This window comes from Diabrotica undecimpunctata, chromosome 9 (assembly GCF_040954645.1).
Source record: "Diabrotica undecimpunctata isolate CICGRU chromosome 9, icDiaUnde3, whole genome shotgun sequence".
Taxonomy (NCBI): domain Eukaryota; kingdom Metazoa; phylum Arthropoda; class Insecta; order Coleoptera; family Chrysomelidae; genus Diabrotica; species Diabrotica undecimpunctata.
The window spans coordinates 81,917,638-81,941,068 of NC_092811.1; the positions used below are offsets into that span (position 1 = coordinate 81,917,638).

The following is a 23,431-nucleotide window of genomic DNA, read 5'->3' on the forward strand; positions in this document are numbered from 1 at the left end:
ATTTGTGTTGCCATAATACATTCTAACTGCAGCTGTTGCGCTATTATATATATTCCGAAGAAGAGTTGTGTACCTATGATCAATACTGCACTCTATAAGAGCTCTTAACTTGGAGCTATGCTGGACTGAGTCAAACGCTTTTTCAAAGTCTACAAATATTAATATCAATGGCTTTTTGTATTCTGTAACTTTCTCTATTAAGAAATTTATTACTTGTAGGTGGTTATTCGTTCCAAAGCCACTCCTAAATCCGGCCTGCTCTAATGGTTGGTGAAAATCCAGCTTAGGTTCCAGTCTGTTAGTAATTATTGTCATAAAGAGCTTATATAAATGAGATAATAAGCTGATAGGTCTGTAGTTTCCAATTTCTGTTACATCTCTTTTTTGTGCAATATTATCATAATGTCACTATTCCATTTTTCTGGTGTAACTCTTTCAAAGAGGCAGGCATTATAAAGGGTTTTTAAAGCTTTTATGACGCATTCGCCTCCTAATTTTAGCATTTCACTTACAATGGCATCTTCTTCAGGTCATTTGCTGTTCTTCATACCTTTCAGCGCTGATTCGATTTCCTCTTTGGTTATATCTGGAAGTTCCTCTGATCCTTGATTTTGTATGGCTGGAATTTCCACCTCTGGAATGTGAGGATCTCGACGATATAATGTTCTATAGTACTCTTCGATAATTTTCATAATTTCTTGTTGTTCATGTACAGCACGTCCTTGTCTATTTTTTAGCTTATAAATGTTCCTGGTTCCTGTCTTCAACTTTCGTTTTAAAACTTTAAGGCTTTTATTTTGTTCTATGGTATTAGTTTTTTCTTTAGTGTTAAAATCCCTTATGTCTTTCATAACAGCTTTTGAAATGGTTTTATTTAAATTTCTCAGCTCTGTGATGTTCACTGTGTGCTTATCTTTTATTTCCCTTCTTTTTGCATTAGGTTCCTTGTTCCTTCTGTAAGTTTTTCATTTTTCCTTGTTTGCTTAACTTGACAGTTCTTCTGTGACTTCCTTAGAGCGTCCACCAACCTTTCGTTAAGTTGTTCAATATCGGTTTTATCTTGCAAGGTTTCTATCTATTTCTTCCTGGTATGCCCTTGTATTAATAATCGCAGTGAACGTAACATTTTTAGTCCTTGTTACCATATTTCTGCGTTCCTTCTTTATGTTCAAGACTACCTTTGCTCTAACCATTCTATGGTCACTTTCGGTTAAAAATTGATTTAATACAGTTACGTCTTGAACAGTGTCTTTTTTGTTAGTAAAGATAAAGTCAATTTCGTTCTTGTTCAAGCCATTTGGCGATTGCCAAGTCCACTTTCTTTGGGGGCTTTTTTTTAAAATGGGTGTTTATGACATATAGTCTGTATTGCAGAAGAAATTCTATAAGAGTTTCTGTCGCCATATCCGCGAGGTCCAAGTATAAACTCCGAATCTTCCTGCTTATGGCCTATTTTTGCGTTTAGGTCTCCCATCAGTATGGTATAGTTGGTGGTTACCTCTTATAGCGCAGTGTTAACGTCATCGTAGAACCATTCAACTTCTTCGTCTGTATGGGCACTGGTAGGTGCGTATACCTGAATGATCTTTAATCAAATTTTTTCGTTTATTTTGTAGATAAGATAAATAACTCTATTACTTATGCTTTTAATTGTAAGTATATTCTTCGTGTGTTTTTTATTTATCATAAATCCGACGCCACCATTAAAAGATTCTCCTCTATAGTGAAATAGATTTCCCGACGAAAGTATCATTTGTTCTTAGCCTTTTCGCCGTACTTCAGAAAATCCACGTATATCCCATTTTAAATGCTTCAGCTCGTTTTCAAGTTCCTCAAGTTTTTCGTCCTCCATCAATGTTCTGGTGTTATATGTTGCCATAAACCATATTCTTTGCCGTTATCGTTTTTCTAGGTAGCCTGGTCCACTCCGGAGATTCTTAGCACCCATGTCCCTCTACCTCCATGACTGCTACTATAGCCCAGTTTCAAGGGACTGCCGGAGACTGTGAGCCTTGCGTATTCATCGTTTCTTATTTTACGGGGGTTCATGGCCGTTTCTCTACCACGCTGGCCTGTGCGGTTTGGTAGACGGATGTTAGGATGGGTTAGGCAATTTTGGGGTCTGTGACAAGGATGATCGGTTGGGACGTGATACCCTCTCGGTAAAAGGGAGTGAGAGTAAACCACGGCTCACGTAGGCAGGGTAGGGTCGCGAACCTGTAGTAGACCTAACTTTACCGGGATCGAAAAGTGTATCTACCCGTTACTTGAGAGTTCAGATCAGAGTTAATATCCTTTATTATTTGTATTATATTGGCAGTTATAGTCTCTCTGTGTAGAAGTTGATACAACATAAATTGTAGTTGATTTAATATATTTCCTTTTGTAGTTTATCTGATATCTTGGCCATTAGTACGAGGTAGTTTAAATATAAGAGGAAATTCAAGATGCTATTTTTTTTAAATAAATGCCTTCGTGACATTTTGTTTTCTATTACTGCATTGCTTGTTTATATATACAAATTAAAAATTAATGGAAAAATACAGCAGATCTGCCTTGCTTATTGTTTACATTTATCTTTGTTATATCTTTCCCGTTATGATCTAATATTGCAATAGAATAAATAACTGCTTGACATCAACTTTCACTGAAATAATCGTTGACTTGAGTACGGCGAAATATTAGACAAATTACAATGGTCAGTAGACATCGCATACTTTTACAGAAATAATATTCTGGCTAAAAATCTTGTGTTTACTAATTTTATTAGGGGCAGCCAGGAAATAATTTTGAACAAAAATATTTAGCACATTTTGTGTAGAATAAACCGTTCTCTCGTAAACAACGCTTGAATCTACTGGCGATTATGAGTGTCAGTTACTCGCGCGAAATCAATTTTAAATCAAATTTGTATTTATTCGACGATAAAACTTCATTATCGTTTGATCAGAGTGTCCTATTGACAAAAATCAAAATTTGTCTTAAAGGTATAGAGTGCTGGTTTTGTATACAATTTTTGTAATTTGTCGCAAATAATGTCAGTTTTCATAAAGGTAGTAAATAAATAAACGTTGATCGATTTTTGCCATTTTTTTACTATTCCCATAAGATCAATAAAATGTATCACTTTTATTGACCGGTCGTAGTGTAATTTTCATTGATAGAGCCTAATCTTTAAAAATTATAACATGAAATTGTATGAAATTTTAGTTGAGTACAAGAAAGCAGGATATGGCTCAGGCGCTACAATCTTGAGCTGTATCAATGCTATGAAAAATACAACATCGTCCGGTCTATTAAAATTAATAGACTAAGGTGGCTAGGACACCTTGAAAGAATGGACACTGGAGACCACCAAAGACAGATATTATATCAAGAGCCAGTAGGAACCAGGAAGAGAGGCAGGCCAAGATCTAGATTCAAAACTCAAGTCGAAGATGACTTGAGGAATCTAGGGGTCAGAAATTGGAAATCCAGGGCGAAAGATGGGGGGAATGGAGATTAACTCTTGAACAGGCCAAGACCCACACAGGGTTGTAGAGCCAAAGGTGATGATGAACATGAAATTTTGATTTTGAGTTTTGACAGCAAATATGAGACATTTAAAATATGCCTAAAAACGCAGAATTTTAAAGTACAAACAATCACACGTCACGGGAAAAACCTCAACGTAGGCAGTATTCGGTGAAATTTTTAGTATAAGTTGTGAAGTTTTAAAAAACTTATTTTTGTACTCAAGAAAAAGCGGATTTAAACATTTTAGATTGTTTGTAATGTGAAAGTTTAATAAATATAGCAATATTTAGGCATATTTCAAATGCCTCAAATTTATTGCCAAAACTTAAAATCGAAATTTTAGGCTATAAGTTTTGAAGATTAGGATCTAGCAATAGAAATTCCATAGTGACCGGTCAATTAAAGTAATAAATTTTATTGATCTCATGAGAATAATAAAAATTGTCAAAAATCGCGCAACGTTTATTTATTTAACACCTTTATAAAAACTGACTTTATTACAAATGATTTACAAATTTATGACAAATTTAAAAATTGCCCACAAAAGCTTGTTCCGTGGTTGTGTGGATGCGTGTGTGTGAAAAATAAAAAATAATAAAATTGAATAAAACGTAAGAAAAACTGTTAATAATATTTATTATCGTAAAGCGTAATTAATTCTCGAAGGGATTGTATGTATCGCGGACCGATCCAAATTGTGTCTTAATGATTACTAAAAATAAAATCTCAACACAATACACACGTTCTTTGTTTTTAAAAGCCAGACGATAAACTTTTATTATCGGGTTGGTCGTTATATTATATTTCATTTCCCATAAATGCAACGTACTCAAAATGTATAATTAAAATGTCCAGAATATCTGCAGTATTTAAATGAATATATTGAGGAACACATTTTAATTTTTATTTTATTTCTATTTCTTATGTGTATAACCAATTGCGAAAATGTAAATTTTAATATGATATTGTTTTATTTAATTTTTGAATACAAAAGTTTAATTATTCGTAATTAGCTTGTCGCCACATCACCCCCCTTCGAGAAATATGGATAATACATGCATAGTTACAATGGAAATTGAATCGGTATATTAGAAAAAGACAATGTTTGCACAGGAAAAAAATATTACACTTAAAAAAAATGTAACACTAAAAAAATATTTTAACTGAAAAAAATGATTTAACAAACACTTGCTTGATAACTTCCCGTAAATCTGGTTTGTCTCTTCGGTCTGCTGTTCTCAAACTTGTTGTAGGTGTTTGTTTCTCTGGATACTATGATTTTCTCTGGTTCTTGATTTACGTTGACCTTATACGCAGGTTTCAATCTGTTACTGAAATCTGAAATTGTTACTTCTTTTCCGTTTACACGAACGACAAATGTGTTGTCTCCTCCTTTAACTACTAGAAAGGGTCTGTGATATTGGTTATCTAAACCGTTTTTGATTGTGTCATGGCGGACGTGAGTGGTGGTTTTGATCTCTTTGAAAATAAAAGTACTTTTGGTCCCATGTTGCAACGGTTGCTTATTACGAACATTTTCAAAATGGTTTCGAAGTGTCTTTAAATAAATGTGAGCACTGTCGTCACTGTTTTTTTGCGACGAAAACAATAATTCACTGGGCAAACACAATGGTTCTTCATAAACGAGTTAAACGGCGGCTGAAGTACCTAAATCTTCTCTCCACGCTCCATTCCCAGTAACACTGTAGGTAGGCTTTCGGTCCATCAAATATTTCCATCGTCCATCGAATTGCTGCTTTTAATTGTCGATAAAATCTTTACAACATGCCATTTGCTTGAGGTTAATAGGCGGTTGTTCTTAAATGGATAGTTCCAGTTAATTTGCAGATTGATTTAAAGAGATGTGATTCAAATTGTCGACCTTGATCCGTTGTGATACGCTTGGGAGTGCCAAAACGAGCTATCCAACCAGAAAAAAATGTTCTGGCTACTGTATCTGCTTCTTGATTGGGCATTGGTAAAGTCGATATCTTTCTTGATACTATCGATTCGAGGTAGTGCGTCTGCTACAATATTTGTTAATCCAGGGAGGTGCTGAATGTTGGGACTGCATTTGTCTAGCTTCTGTGTAAAGGCGAAGGTGAAAAGATATCGAATTTTTATAGCTGAGTTGATACAAGTTTTATTTAAAATTGATTTCGTGGGGGGGACTGACACTCATAATTGCCGGTCGATTTAAGCGTTATTTGTGAGAGAACGGTATATTCTACACAAAAGTGCTAATGAACATTTTTATTCAAAATTATCTCAGCTACAATTTTTATTTAAAACATTTTTTTACGGCATACAGATACTTAGTAAACCGATTTTTTCAGTTATTTCCCCCTAAGATGGAGCGTTTTAGTGGAAAGCCAGGGGGTAAAATTGGTAAACTTTTTGCATTTTTTTAAGGTTTCCATTCTAAACAAAATTCAGCTTGTTCGTATAATTTTTACAGTTTCAGTGGCATTTTCGTCTCTGGCGACTGGAGTAATTCCTGTGAAATATATCTTTTAAAAATATCTAGCCTAAAAATAATTGGTCAAATAAATGCGACATAATCATTAAACGAGGGTTTAAGTTTTAAAGAAATAAAGTCCTTATAAAATTCTGTGCTAATGTTGTTCTATTTATAAATTACGTAGCTAATATTTTATGAACAAAATGTTAAAGCATACTGTTAAAGTCTGGAAATATAATACAAGATAGACTGATCGTTGCAATACCAGCCCGGTCCCCCAGTGTAACAGAGAAAACTGTCGCAAAGCAGTTCCTGCACCTCTTTTTAATTTGCCAGGTTTATCGATCACGTGACCTAAATGACCAATGAGAAGGTCACGTGGTTGATAAACCCGACCCATTAGATAGAGATGCAGGGACTGCTTTGCGTTAGTTTTCTCTGTCGCAATGGGGGAACGCGACTGTATTGCTTCAATACAGCCACGTTCTTCCAGTGCGACAGAAAAAACTGCCGCAAAGAAGTCCCTGCAACTCTATCTAATGGGCCGGGTTTATCGACCACGTGACCTTCTCATTGGTAATTTAAGTCCCGTGGTCGATAAACCTGTCAAATTAGAAACAAATGCAGGGACTGCTTTGTAACAGTTTTCTCTGTCGCACTGAGGGAACGGGCTAGTATTGCAACGATCAGACTATCTTGTATTATATGTCTATGAATATGAGTGGGTGCTTAACCACACTTCCACGCAACCCAAGAGGCCTATAATGGCTTATCTCAAAATTAAAGTTGTCCTTTTAGCTCAGCCTTTTAAAAAAAGTCTATTATGGTCTTAAGTGACACTTCTACGAAGTTGTAGGGCTCTGGTTAATAATGCTCAAAGGTACTGAGCCATATCCTATCCAAACCTGGGTAGTGGCACATAAAATATTCCGCCATCTCGCCAGCAGCCTGACGGAATCTGCAGTTCGCACTTTTTGTCAGTCCGATTTCATGTTCATGTGCCATTTGAGATGACAGTGTCCTGTTAGAAGACTTAAGATAATTCGTATCTATTCATATCTACTAGATCTTTGAAGGCCCTTTTTTTTGTACCAGTGGTTACGTTTCATCCGTTTCACCCAGTGCCATATTGCTCTTTTGACTGTACTTATTGCTATGCCAACGACAGATTCTGGACCTATGAATGTTTCTGTTGCCCCTCCCCTGACAAGTAAGTCTGCTTTTTCACTCCCTTTAATACCAGTATGTTCAGGCTTTTAGAGTAAACTTACTTTAATACTTTTTAAGATCCGAATCATATTTTGAAGATAGTTCAAAATTAGCTTGGAGTCAATCCGATTCGATTTCAGTGCCTTTAATGACGGAGTTATCAGATATAATTTTTATAGATTTGTCCCTCATATCCTTGTAACTAGTCCCTTCGGGCACATATCTATAGCATTAATTTTCTTGGAAGATAGTTGAGTGATTACGTAGGCTTTCACTAAGGTTTAGCCTTAGTTTCCCTCCGTATACCCCAGCTGAAACTACTTTATCGGTTTCAGAGTCATCTGTATTCCAGTATTGATCTTCCATTAAAAATTCGTTTTATTGGACTTCCATTGGTCCCTTACTAGAAAGGGGATGGTTAACGACTTTTCAAAATTATATTTAGGTTGCATTGCATCTGGTAGTATTTCCAACTCTGGTGATTGATAATGATCTCTCCAGATTTTATACCTGTTTGCTTTTGCTCTACTTTTTGGCGTATTATCCGTCTTTTGCATGCTTCTATTATACTTTCGCCTCATTCTTCATCCATATATGTTATGAAAGGAGATCAAACCTGGCCCTCGATGGAGGAGATTGGGGTAGTGAACATCGCTCCTGTTATGACTAATTATGCTTGCCGTTGAAGCTTATTCAGCTTCTCTTTAGTAGTCTTTTGTTGGCATTGAGACCACTATATTGGTGCGCCAATCTATATAATCATGTGGCATGTAAAAATGGGCGTTTAATGTAAGCCACTTATTTAGAATTTCTCCCAGATATATGACCCCATTTGCCTCTTTGGCATTAGCTTCATACAGAGCGGGCATCTAAATGTCATCTAGGTTTCATCTCCTTGTGAAACTAATTGTTTTACTAGGTTTGACAGAGAATTTTTTACTGCCTTATCACCTAGTAACGATATTTATTGTCTTTTAGAGTGTGCTAAATAGAACAATAAAATATTTTCCTCTTACCATAATTACTAGATCATCCGTATATGCCTGCATTTCTACCCTTTGTGCGCCAAGGAGCAAAACCATGTCATCCACCAGGAGTGACCACAGGAGAGGAGAAAGCACTTCACCGTGTGAGCACCCCTTTGTGAAGTTGAAAGCTGTTTTGGTTAAAAAATCCCCTTCTTGCACGTCTGTTAGAATCAGCCTTTTTCCATCATTGCTTTGATCCAGTTGCATATCAGTAGCGGATATAACTTTTGATATTGCTTCATCATAAAGAAAATTTAATAGTGCAATAATAAAAGCGCCTTCTATATATTGAAAAGAATACAACAAATGACACTGTCGTGTCCTTGAAAGTACGATATATTAGAGATAAAACATAAAGCAGAATTCTCTACGGAAACGGTAGTGCACAATTTCAGCAAAATACCTTCTAGAAAACCAGGAGGTGATGCTGGGTGTATCTCTCCAAATAGGGGGCAATCACAAGGGTCATTTGTCCAAAAACAATAGATGGACAGACTGCTGACTAATAGCAGTATCACAAATGCAATAGGATACAAATGCAACCTTATTGAGGGATACAGTATCAGAACATCTGGCCAAAGATATCCGCAAGGATTTTGTTGTTTAAATAAAAATAAACATTTAAGAAAAACTTATTTGTGCTTTAATAGTTTCAACTTCTCCAGTATCAAAACACAGTTGATAAATCCGTTAAATATTTTTATTGCCAGTGCTACAAATTTTCTTGATACTCGCAACCAATTAAAATAATTGTATGATTTCCTTTAAAATTAGGAACACATTACTCTCATTAAGAATTTTGTTTCTGAAACAAATAAAATGGTTGAAACACAAATAAAAAAAATAATTAATCTTGTTTCAGAAACTATTTTCTTATGGTAGTTCGATATTATCTACTATATTTACTGGGAACAAACTACTATTTAAATTGAAAATACCGTATGTTTAATATTTTAATTGCTTTCTCATTGTTCCAAATAAATACTTTAGTAATTGCGTTGTGACTAAGCATTGAATTTTCAATATAATTTCAACAAACCAATTTAAAAGCTGTAATCTCGTTTTTTTTTTTCAACCAATTTAAATGATTTCTTGATTAGAATTTGAATGAATCTGCTAAAGAATTTGATTGAAGTAATGAAGCCTAGTGTCTTACCATATTTATCTCTTCTTCTAATTCCATCACCATAATGGATCATTATAATCATGTTCGCTAACATATTCGCTATCGTAATTTTATTGACAGCAGCTCTAAATAATGACGCAGTCGATTTTTTAAACCATTGTCATAGATGTTCAGCCATGATGTCCTTCCTCTATTAGGACTATGTTTACCTTGAATTTTTTTCTGAATAAGCAGACACAAACTTTCATATTTTTTTAGTTCAGCTTTCTTTTCTTTATTATATTGACCAGTTGTGTTGTTTTTTGGATTCAGGTGTCTAAGAATCTCCTCATGAATCTCTGTCAATCCAGCTTATTCTTAGTATTCTTCTGTATATTTACATGTCAGCTTCCAAATGTTTAAGCATAGCCTTACTTGGAGTCCACACTTTCACTCCATAAAGTAGCATTGTTAAGATATAGCAATATATCATTCGAACGCGAAGATCAATACTAAGATCGTGATTGTAAAGTAGGTTCCACATTTTTACAAATGTAGCTCGGGCTTATTCTGCTTGGCGTTTAATTTCTACGGTTGTATAATTGATAGCTCTTATTAATATGATAGGCTTTGTCATATCAATAAGAGCTATCAAGTTTCTTTACTCTCTCTAGTACGTCATTATTAACTTTTATAAGAATATTATCTACGTCGGGTGATGAAAAATTTCAACATCTGAGTAAAAATTTTCTTCAAAATCAAATACTTATTTCGATCCAAAAACTTTTGTCAAATATATTATTGTCATCCTTTTAAAGTACTTTTTAGTGATGTGAATAAGATATACGATGTTATCCAAGCGTCAGATTTCAGCGAACAAAGGTGTAATGCTAGAGACAATTATCTTATTATCACTAATAGCACTAATGGTTAGTATATATGTTATAATCTCATAATTAACTCATTATTCTAAAATTAATTTAATAGATGCCCACTTAGGGGCATCTATTACAGGGTAATAATATGTGTATACTATATTGTTTAACATAATTATATACTATCTTTAAACGGACTGGTTGAGTGTAAAATTTCAGTTTTTTTTTATTTAAATTTACGTGTCTCGATAATGAGTTTATTAAATCATTTGAATTAATAAGTAATATTATGCTATCGTCTGATGAAACTAAAATTACTGCATTTAAGTAGGACATGCTGGAAGAAAAGGCTTGTGTTATTATAGCGTTCACAAACTGGTGGATTTTCAGAACTCATGAGGTAACCATACATGAGTCGAGTATGACCTATTCTTATTATTTTGGTCATTGCTTTTTCTCTTCTTTTTGTATCAGGATATACGGGATATAGCGTAAAACTAAAATGTAAAATTTTGTAAAAAAAGGTAAGTGTGGCAATATCTCCATACTTTGCTGGATTGTCTCTGTTGCCTATTTTAAATATCATGGTAAAAATGACTTTACTCCAGCTATGCGAGGTAATGGTCGTCGTTTCCAATATTCTATTAAATATGACCGTTAGAGTATTCAATTATTTGGAACATTTTTTAAAAATTCATAAGAAATATGGTCAGTTCCCGGTTATTTACAATCGGGACAGTTATTTAAAACTCTATATATTTCGTCACTAGTTATAAAAGGGTCAACAATGGGATGCATTGCATCAAAATAACAGGCACTATGATATACTTTTGTTTAAAGACTTTGTTTTATACTACTTTTAGCTCAGGTTCATTCGTGATCAAATCATCCGGTTCTATGTCTCATACACGACAGAGAATATTTGTCTTTATAAAGTTCTAATTGCAAAGCGGTTTCTTCAATTGTTGATAATAATAGATTATTGTATAATTCTTATGTATCTGGATTTATTAACAGAGATGTGTTTTTCGAATGCTGCATAGCAATTTCATAAAAGAAGGTAAAATCAGTATTTCATTGATGAATAGTTTTTTATGTATCGGATCTATATATACACAATACATAATACTTAAACACACATGAAACAAATGCACAGAATATAGACTAAGAATTCGATATCGTCCCCAAGGTAACTCAAACCATGGCTGTATGCATGCAAGATCGAGGCCAAGTGAGATGCCTGTCAATTTGGTTAACTATCAAGAATACACAACAAACAGGTATAGAAACTACATAATTTACTTTTCTTTTTTTTAATGAGGAAAACGATTTCTGACAATACGTCAAAAATAAATAATATATAATTATTTGCATTACAATCAATTATGGCTTAATCCCATATAAATATACTATTTAACTTAAACATCCCACAAGAAAACAGTTTAAGAACCTCTTCCATGAGATGTGGTGTTTGCAGCTTTAAGATAGAAAGGCAGGAGACACAATATTCGTCAATACACGTATATATTAACACGTTAATATATACGTATATGTACTGGCCATGTGCTATTGTGTGTGGTAACCATGTTTTAAGCTATACCACCTCTAATTTTTAATTTGTAGTTTTCTTTGAGAATTTTTTTAATTATGTGTTTTAAATAAAAAACAAAAGAAATATTATTTTTGTTTTTTCGAGTCTTTTTTATCGTTCGCGGTTATATACATCAGGAAACAATAATTGATAACATAGTACCACATAACCATTGGAGGTTGCTAGTCCTGAGACAAAGTATATATCAGTTGCTAGTGTCAAATATTCAATTAATTGCTATCAACAAGTCCTAGTAGACACTTTGTCTCAGGACTAGCAACTTTCAGTGGAGTCTTACGTTGCCATATTATCAATTCTTGTTGTAACTTAAATATCCCAGTATATAAGATCAAATTTTGTAACTTAAATTTAATTTAACAACGTTAAACGGGTTTCTACCCTAGTATTTAGTGGCTCAAAGGGGAGCACGGAAGGAGCCTCCACGCAAGTGATATTATAAGAACAAAATATCACTGGCACTCCCTGGAAACGCCCACCGGGCGGCCAATCCTTCCACCACTGGATCCGAACAAAGTAACGAGAATCAACGGCTCTTCCCAGAGCCTACACTGACAATAATGACCATAAACATTGAGGGTATTACTTGTAACAAACAGGAAATTTTGCCTGAACTATGTAAAATCCACAAGTGTGATATATTATGTATACAAGAGACTCACCGCGACATATCAGCACATAGACCTAACTTTGAGGGAATGCAGCTTATCATTGAACATCCAAGTGCAAAACATGGAAGCGCCATCTTCGTGAGAAGAGATATTGATGTAACATCAGCTGAAAGAACATGCTACAACGACATTGAAATTCTGACCGTTGAAATAGGAGCCTGCACAGTGACATCTGTGTATAAACCACCCCAGAGAGACTTTGTTTTCTCCCCTCCAAAAAATTTCGCTTCTCAAAAAACCAGATTCATTCTGGGTGATTTTAATAGTCATAATGTCCATTGGGGCTACGCTTCAACTGATAAGAATGAAGATCTTGTGGAATCGTGGGCTGAACAGAACAACCTGGCACTTCTACATAACCCAAAACTGCCCTTTTCGTTCCAGAGCAAAATATGGAAGAAAGGACCTTCATCAGCATGTCTTTAGAGGATCGTTGCGTTAGGAAGGTATATAAGCCTATACCGAAGACGCAACATAGGGAATAACCGTTTACAGCGCTATAAAAGCTGCCAAAATCCCTTTTAAACGAAGGTTTAATTTAAAAAAAGCGAACTGGGCAAAATTTGCTAATAAATTGGAAACACAAGTGAAAAATATAGTCCCGATCCCCAAAAACTATGACGCGTTCATCAAACTTGTAAAACGAATCTCATGTAAACACATACCCAGAGGATGTCAGCAACATTACATATCTGGTCTGAACGATGAAGCAAAAGACATTATGACAAAGTACACCGATGAATATAGTAAAGACCCATTTAGTGAAGTTACGGCAGAGATAGGGGAGAAACTGCAGCAAACACTAAGTGCCTCCAGACAACAACGGTGGAGCGAGACTTTAAGTAAAATGGATATGACGCACAGTAGTAAGCAGTCTTGGAATATGATCAAAAAACTTAATAGTGATCCCACAGAGATGAAAGAGCTATGTGCAATAACGCCAGATCAGATAGCCCACCAACTGCTTCTGAATGGCAAAACAAACAATCGTTGCAAAACGCCAAAGATTATAAGAACTCAAGACCAGAAAACAACTCTCTTACGAAACACATTTACCATCGAAGAGCTCAAAAATGGTATTGACTGTATGAAAAATGGAAAATCACCTGGAGTGGACGAAATCCTAACAGAGCAGATAAAACACCTCGGGCAAAAAGCGAGATAATGGATGCTCGATCTATTTAACATCTGTCGCTCTACATACCAGATTCCAAAACTGTGGCGTAAATCAAAAGTAGTAGCCCTTCTGAAACCTGGGAAAGACCCTGAACTACCGAGTAGCTACCGTCCGATATCCTTGCTATGCCATTTGTATAAATTGTATAAACGCCTCATTTTAAACCGCATCCAGGAAAAATTAGATGCAAAACTAATCCCACAACAAGCAGGCTTTAGACCAGGTAAATCATGCACAGGCTAAGTGCTGAACCTAACAGAATACATAGAGGAGGGATTTGAGCAGAAAGAGATACTGGGAGTAGCCTTGATAGACCTCACAGCGGCCTATGATACGATAAACCACAGAACCCTGCTAACTAAGATCTCTAACACTGTGCTTGACTACGACCTGGTAAAAATCATTAAATCACTGTTGTGTAATAGACGTTTCTACGTTTTGCTAAATGGAAAGTAGAGCAGATGGAGAAACCAAAAAAATGGCCTACCTCAAGGAAGCGTTCTGGCGCCATCCTTATTTAACATCTACACCAACGACCAACCAATGCACCCTCAGATTGAGAGTTTTGTCTACGCTGATGACTTTAGTCTAGCCGTAAAGGGGAAAACACTTACACAAGTAGAGTCGACATTGGAAGAGGCTTTAAACATGATGTGAATTTACTACAAACAAAACTCATTAAAGCCAAACCCTACCAAAACCCAAGTATGTGCATTCCATCTTAACAACCAACTGGCGCATGTAAAGCTAAATGTTTCTTGGGAGTGACAACGCTTGAAACATACTGATAGGCCCAAATATCTTGGAGTAGTACTAGACCGATCACTAACGTATAAATTCCACTGTCTGAGTACAAGGCAAAAGGTTTCTACGAGAAACAACCTTCTCCGGAAACTTGTAGGGAGCAAGTGGAGTGCAAACCCCCAGGTCTTGAAGACAACAGCTGAGGCTAACAGGGGAATATGCTTGTCCCTTCTGGGGTAGATCTAGATACGCCCAACAAGTCACCACGGCGTTGAATGAAACACGCAGAATAAATACCGGTTGTATGAAGCATACCCCCCTCCCTACTGTATTGGGTAGCTGGATTCTCATCACCAGATGACCGTAGATGCGCCTCACAATATGTGGAGAAGTTCAGGCAAACTTTCGATGAAAGGCACCAATTATACGGGTTTGACGAACCGCCAGAAATCAGCCGACTTAAATCAAGGAAAAGGTTTATGAAAAATGTCAGCATCGGACCACCCGAACTGTTCCCCCTACATCCAGAACGACCTAATGGAATGAACCTGGACTGAAGAACCTGGCGGACACTGAATCGCATACGCATATGTGTTGCCCCTGTAAAACAGAACCTCATTAAATGGGGCATTAAGACAGACAGCGACGCACTTTGTGAATGTGGGGATATACAGTACGTGGAGAACCTGAGAGTATGCAGACTTTGCCCATCACAGTGCACCCTCGATGATTTATGGCTCTCAAATACAAAGGGTGTAGACGTAGCCCGATATTGGGCAGAAAAACTGTAGTCGGATCCAGACACGAAAAAGTAAAGTAAAGTAAGTGGCTCAAAACATGTACATTTAGATACACTGTTGATGGAATATTAATTCCGAAAACGTTTTGTGATGCAGCGCGATAGGGTATTTTAATTATACAGCGATGAGTGCCTTAAGAACCGGCAAAATAACGCAAAAGATAGAAAACATAATACGTTGTGCAATAAAAAGAGATGCAAGTAGTAGAGGTGAGAAATTATCGATATAAACCTATAATTTACTTTACATTACATTAGATCTATCGAAAGTTTCCCACCTTTAGACGTTAGCTTATGAGCTGGTTGACTTTAGTCGTAGTAATACGTATCACTTAATGTAAGTAAAAACAGTTCAAGTACGAGTATGTTTTTATCCAAAACTAAAGTATTGATCAATTATAAACTGTGATTTGGGACGTCGCATACACTCTTCTCAATACAGAATTATCATAGCTTATTATTCTGTATTTATCAAATTACTACTAATTAAACTGTTTACTTACATTTACTTTATTGCCTTCAATCAGTTTTTACTTTATGCGAAATTTAAAAAATGTTAATGTTCGACGTCATACTTGTAATATTATGACTGAAGTCAACTGGCTCATAAGCTAACGTCTAAAGGTGGGAAACTATCGATAGTCCTAATGTATTGTAATGTAAATTAGAGGTTTCTATCGATAATTTCCCACCTCTACTACTTTCATCTCTTTTTATTTCACAACGTATTATGTTTTCTATCTTGTGCGTTATTTTGCCGGTTCTTAAGGCACTCATCACTGTATACCTTTTATAAAGGATTTTAAATAATTCTTTTTTAATATAAAGAGTTAAATATTATGAAAATGTTTCAAACGTTTAAAGAAAAGGATCATGCTGCATCTGTTTCGTATGATACCTACCAAAATATTTTTACTAGTAAGTTTAACATTTCATTTTGATACCCTGGGGAAGATACCTGTAGCAAGTGTAATGAGTTTATTGTAAAAATCAATACTCTTCATTTTGTTGACGATGCAGCACAGATAAAAGATCTATCTATGGAAAAAACATTGCAAAAAACTCGTGCCAAAGTTTTCTATAATATAAAACGAGCTGCCCGAATAAAATCTAGGAGAACTTTTGAATATGAATCAATCTTCATGGACTACCAGAAAAACATTTCGCTACCCAACATCAGAACTAACGACATTTTTTATAGGAGACAACTTTCTGTGTTTTCGTTCTTCACTTACTGTTTTCAGGAAAGTCCTGTTTTTTACATATCCCGAATATGTGTCGAGTAAAGGATCCGACAAGATATCATTATTTCTGTTCTTTTTTATTTTCAATGACCTACGTAAAATATAAATATATATAGAAATATAGATATAAAGCATCTAGATACTATTCAAGTCACATTTACCATCAGAGGACATTGTTATCTAGAATGTGCTTAAACCATGTGCTTGATAAATTTAAAGCCTAGGATTGAACTAGGTATCTGTAGATTGGATGAATGTGTTACAAGATGCAAGAGAAAAGCCGGAACCGTTCAAAGTTATAGACGTGAACCAGAAATTAACGAAACAGTGGACTACTTTTCTATAAGTAAAAATTTATTGATAAGGGTCCAATAGCTCTACAGCAAGTAAAAGAACTTCGAGTGATAAAAGAAAAACTGATTGGTTTTTTACCGAACCACTTATAATGCCATTTGGAAAAGCAAGCAAATAACACGTAGATCAATAAAATCTATTGTTTCTACAAAAATAAAAAAAGGCGAATTTAAGCCACCAAGTCAAGCATACCATAGAGCCTTACCAATTTCTCAAGCTATAGCAATGTTTTATAAAGAATTTTATAAAACATTGAAATAAAAATAAAAATCTTTATATAAGCTTATGTCGAAAATGAATATCGTTGGTTTTTAATAAGTTATTTGCGACATTAACGTATTTTTATTTTTCCTCAACTAGAATTTAATAATCTTAAGTTTAAATTCTTCTGTTTAGAGATTAACAAAGTAGTAATATACTACTTAGTAACAAACGGTTTGGTAACGTTAATTACCTTTTATCTGTAAGTTACTTTTGTCACATCGTTTGTTTTTCCCCTTACCCTTCATATAATATATTAAATTTTTTTAAAGTATCCATTTATGTTTTAATTTAAAAAAGTTCAATACCATTTCCACTTTAGACAACACCATATATCATATTTCCCACGAGTTTCCGTAACTCTGACTTGATTGAACATACATTAGTTAGTAGAAGACACGACATGTATTGCATGGTGATTACGTAGTTTATAGCCCTGGGATTTCTGAAGCACTATCTACAGTTACGTTAATTTGTAATACAGTAGAAAGTCTTAACTACTATATTTTTGAGTATAAGCTGCAATTACAATTAAACATGTTTCATTTCTGATATTGCTTATTTTCAAAAAATATAATAGTTTTTCTCCAGAAATACCAAATAAAAGACTTAAGGTGAGTAGTAATTTTATGTACAAAAATGATAATAGTAAACAACAATTAAAAAAAAAACAATAATAAAATAAAGGACGATGTTAAAATTATTTTTTATTTATAACGGTGTTTAACACCGCTACTTTCCTATGAAAATAATGGTTCTATAAAGAATCCACCAAGAAAATGACACAAAGATCAAGTTGATATAAAAAATTTGGAGCAGAAGAAATGGCCATAAAAAAAAATAAAGAAAGGCTAACAATAAACATAGGCCTAATAGTAATAATGTAAAAGTGACATTTGACATTCTAACAGACTCTGCACAGATGTCATATAATGCCAGAGACTATCAATTCCATACAAAAGAACAAATCAGAACTCATGAAGGGGGCAAACGTCATCGAAAGGTCAATGTATAGTTTAAAAAATAGCGTCAGTATTACAAAAAAATAACTGAATATAACATAGATATGGTATGTTCATCATCATCACCATAAACCTGTATGCGTCCACTGCTGGACATAGGTCTCCCTCAGCTCTTTCCATCTGTCTCTGTCTTGCGCGGCTGCATCCAGTTATTGCTAACATGCTTCAGGTCGTCAGTCTATCTAGTTAGTGGGCGTCCTCTGCTCCGTGTTGCTTCTTGCCTTGGTCTTCACTCTAAAATACGTTTTCTCATTCGGTTGTCTGATAATCTGGCGACACGTCGCCAACATCCGTCGCCACATCTGCCCATTTCCATTTTAACGACGCGATTTTTTCGATAGCGTCTGTTGTTTTTGTTCTACGACGAAAAGACTATCTTGGAGACTAGAATAAGCTTCTACATAATTAATTTATATCCAGAAAGAAGCTGTTTATATAATGTCGAACATCCACATTATCATAAAAAAATCCTTTTAGTCTTTTTATGTTTATTGTGGATAAAAATTTGAATCGTAATTAAAGCACAAGCAACTAATAAATATGCAAAAAAGACGATTAATTTTATTAACATACGTCAATTTGATCAAATTTACTGTAATAATGACGTCATTACGCCAGTCTGCTCAAACTAGTTTGATCAAATATTTGACCGTCTGACACGGACTTTATGGTGAACCTAATCTCACTTTCACGTTTCACGTGCCTAGTACAATCTCTAGTTGCAGTTGTAAAAAGTTTTCGGAAGTTTTTGTTATATTTGTGATGAGTTTCTAATTAAAAAACACCAAGACTTGAAAAAGGTTTGTGTATTATACATAGGAACTATTCACCAGCAAATAAAAAATAAAATGAGTCATAAGCGTGATCACTTAAGTTTATCGTATAATTTAGATGTTCCTATGAGTTTTGCCAAGAAGCTTGTCAGTAGCGAAGAATTTATTTTTTATGTAGCGTATCGCATACGCTACATAATTAAAAATGATAGAAAACGGTAAATAGAGTATAAGAAACGAACATCTAATATAATAATAAAATATTAAACATTTTCAGTCGCCTTCAAGAATTTCATCTTTTTAGTTTTTCTTGTTGTTATGTCAGTATATTACCCCCCTTTTCTCTTCACATCTTTAATTTAAATTCTTTTCTGTTGTTGTTCAGTTTCTGGTATAATTTGCTTGTCACTATAGGCTTTCTTATAGTTCTTGTAGTTTTTGAAGTTCTTTGTTTATATATTTTTTTCTATTTTCTGGGATGGATTTTCTTTTTACGTAAATATTTATATTCCTCCTCTGCTTGCCGGGTTCTGTGACCCTATTTCATCAGTTAATAGGCTCTGTTTTTTATTTCTGTTATATTCTGACATTCTTTTTGAAACCAGTTATTCGTTCTTGTTCTTCTTTTTTTACCTTACATGCCTAATTCTTCAGCTGCTTCTTTCATGATGTTTCTGCACTCTTTACACTCTTCATTTATGTTTTCATATTTTAATCTGATTTCTAGTTTGATGATTACATTTTGTTTATATTTTCTATTTTTGTTTGTATCTTTGAGTCCTTCTATATTGTATTGTTCATGTTTAAAACCTGTTTCCTTTTTTATGTTTAACATTCTGGCCCATACTCTATTTTCGACCCAAGAGAAATCAGAATACGAAATTGCTTCTTTCCTGGTACAGACGTTTTTTATTTTCGATTGGTGGCTTGAGTCTACAATAACATGATCTATCATATTTATTGTAAGCCCGTCTGCTGATTTCCATGTATCTTTTTGAGCGAAGTTAAAATTAAAAAATAACAAGAAAAGAAGATATTGGTGAAATCAGAGCATCAAAAATATTTAAAATTCGGTAGTTCTCAAGCACAAAATTTTTTCATTTTGTTCGGTTTTGTTATCCCTCCTGTTTCATACCATACAAGTTAACCGTTTACTTTGTATTCCAGTTCTTTCTTTGGCACAATTTTCAGTTTTTTATTGACGCTTGTAAAGTGAAAGATTTTGCGTCGTTGCGTAGTTGTAACAATAGTTAATTTAACTCTAAATCACTAATTCAGCTGTTGATTCATCTGTTGTGTCTTAATTTGCTATGTAAACAGTCAAATTTCGACATAACGTCAGGAAGTTGATTAATTTCGTTATTGAATAGACTAACTAGGTTATTTTGACACTTAAGAAAAATTAAATTTTTTTTATAAATAAAATTCAAATTTTAATAATTGCCTTTTGTTCTTTTTACTGTCAAATGCGTAAGATCAATTGCGAAAAGGAATGCAGTTGTAACAATATGATTCATAAAAACTTATTTCATAAACTAGATCTAATGTATGATTTTTATTCATATAAGTAGAAATATAATATTCTATTGTTACAATGCATAGTGACCAGCAAGGAAACATATTTTCTTATGTGCCGCCAATGATCAAATTCAAAATATCCGACAATGTATTATTGACACGTGATTTCGACCAGTTAACCTCGTGGTTTTGAATGACTATTTTAATTTTTTGTTTACTAAAGTATAAACTTGGTGTTAAGATAAATTTAAGGCTCAAACTTAAGGTTTAGTATGTGATTGTTGTAACCTTAGCAAACTATCTACTTTGGTACACACGCGATCAAGGCCGTTCGCTCATGTCGGAGGGTGAGTGTGGTTCTTTCAAAAATTATATAGAAGCTGTGTATTATCTTTAAAATTAAAATGTTATGGGCGCCATTCCTTATATTTATTCTCGTAAGGAAACGAGTCAAAAAAATTTTAAAGAAAAATTTAATACAAAACTATCCTTTTATTATCTTTGCAATGAACAAAAATTTATTAAAAGATTCTACGTTAAAAAGTTACGTCATCCAAAAAAAGAAATTACCAATTTGTGTTTACAGTATTCAATTACCATGAGAACTGTTTATACGAAACTGAAATTAAAATCGTATTGGAAAAAAACAAACATTTTATATCATGGAATTAGATTATGAATGAGAAAAGATGTAAAAGATGTACAGCCTAAATTGGTTAATTAGGTCAAACTTAACGACTTGGTCAAGGATATTTATCTAAGGAAAGAAAAAAGTTGAACGGCTTGGCTCTTGTCTTAAAGAAAATAACTTGTGGGTAGTTTAGAAGAAAAACCAGTGGTTTCTACAGTTTTTTTTACAAGAGGTTGATTTATTGTACTGCTTCGACATTCTTTCATATTGAATACTGTTGTACCGTTGTGTTAGTGTATCTATGGTGGCTTCCCATATAGGGACAGGGGGACATAAGAAGTGTTGGTAGAAGTAGAAGGTTAGGTTAGGATTCTGTGGAAGAACTAAGGTTCTTGCAAAGTATTTGTTAAACTTAGAATAAATATATATCCTAATAAATAGCTACTTTATTGATTCAACACCCCAAACTAAACATAGTGGCAGCGGTGTTGAGAGCACTATTAGCACGTATCAAGATTAGCAAAGTTAATTGGCAAGAAAATATTACATTGGGGTTGAAATATATGTCAAAATTAAATAAAAATGTATAGTTTCTGGTAAATAGAGATGCAGATATTATCTGTCTTCCGAAAATGTTATTGGACTCTAATTTATTAAAAGATAATTTAAAATTAAATAACCTAATTTTTGACACTCAGGTTTATATAATTAAAAATCTGACAAAACCTATTCTCGGAAGAACAGCTATTGTCAAACTAAATAAATGTGCTTAAACTTTTCCATCCTCGGGTCGCGGTATAAAAATCAGATAATGCCCCAACAAAAACTGAAATTTTATATCAGTTTCCCAAAATTTTTGATAGTGTTGGGAAATTTAAAACTAAATTAGAAATAAAATTAATTGAAAACGCACAACCTTATTTACAATCTGTGCTTAGAACATACTTTCCACAGATCCTCCTTTCCATCGATCTTGGGAACACAGAAAGCAGTGAGACCAGATGATATATTCCCAAAACTCCTTGAAGATGGTAGTCCCATCATCCAAATATTTAGATCAAGCAATTTAACCAAGCTTAAAGGAATGCAAAGATAACGTTTATACAAACTTCTTGGAAAACATCAAATTCTGTAAAATTATACACAGAACAATAATGCCGACTTTATGGCGAATTTTACAAAAGCCTTTCAATTGACAAAAATCCCCGTGCCGATTCTTTACATTCATTATTTGAAACCTATACTTTTCCTAATAGTGAAAATTCTAATGAAGCAATTAATAGTTGCATTACATTTCAAAAACTTATTTCAGAACTTGCAAGTCTTAAAGATTCTTGTCCTGGGCAGGATGATATCCTAACCATATCTCTAAAACATCTTTAGAAATCAGCCAAATATTATTTACTTGATATATTTAATTTCATACGAATGCAACAGCGTTTGTCGTCAATATGAACTAGTTCCGCCGTCTTACTTTTTTAAAAGACAAAATATCACGATATAGTGTGGATTTTCTTGATAAATTAAGTCAAGAAGTAATAATCTTACAGAGTAACTTTTTCATTCTCTGTAATGAGTTTATCAAGCAAAGAAGTCACGTGCAGTAGCCTACACAATTTGGTGTCGATATTTGAATATGGTAAATATATATTTTTTAATATTTTACAGCTCTTTAGTTATAACTACCTCAAAGCAATTAAAAAAAACAAACAAGGACTACAATATCTTATATATCACGCACATTACTTCTTAGTAGACAAAAATTGAAATTTTAACTTACCATTTTAATTGATCCATGTCAGTATTTCTTTTTCCATAAAGTCTAGCTCCAGAAAATTCGGGAATCCTTTTTCCGCATAAACCTCCCATGCAGTCTGAAGCCCTTTTTCCAAAACTACGTGCTACCAGCAAATCCATATTCTGAAAAGCTCTTTGGGATATTTTTCGCGATCGAAGTAGGTCTCTTGTTCTGTCTGGTAACATATAACTATCCTTTTTCTCTAGAGATTCCTGTGCGTTCGTCAGAAGAATATGCCAGATTACCATTATTGTACAGAATGACACAACATGGTGAAACGCCATGCTGAAATTATAAAACAAATATTTTACTACATATTTACAACAATAGATACATTTTAAAGTGACATGAAATGTCATCATAGGAATACAAATACAGACAAACAAATGATATTAAGAAAAAAAATTGAATGTTATATAAATAATGATACGAAAATATGAATTAAGAAAAATTGACTAAAATTATTATTAAGTTTTGGTTCGTTCACTCACTAAAAGTTTAAACAAAATTTAAGGTAGCTTATTTTTAAAATAGTAGGAAAACAATAAAAAAAAAGAACCTGACTACTCTCAAACCGAGAAGGTTCTTCTTCCGGACACCTTACGCTGCTGGGACTAGTCCGGGTGAAAGCTATAA

The 23,431-nt window shown here is 34.0% G+C and overlaps 1 protein-coding gene across 3 annotated transcripts in view; it reads right to left on the minus strand.

Annotated features, from left to right (window-relative positions):
* Positions 1-23,431, minus strand: part of LOC140449719 (uncharacterized) — a 741,138-nt gene that overhangs the window by 59,154 nt on the left and 658,553 nt on the right. For all 3 annotated transcript variants that reach the window (XM_072543040.1, XM_072543041.1, XM_072543039.1), the window contains one exon: positions 22,778-23,080. In XM_072543040.1, coding sequence (XP_072399141.1) covers positions 22,778-23,080 — 303 coding nt within the window. The remainder of the gene's footprint in view (positions 1-22,777; positions 23,081-23,431) is intronic.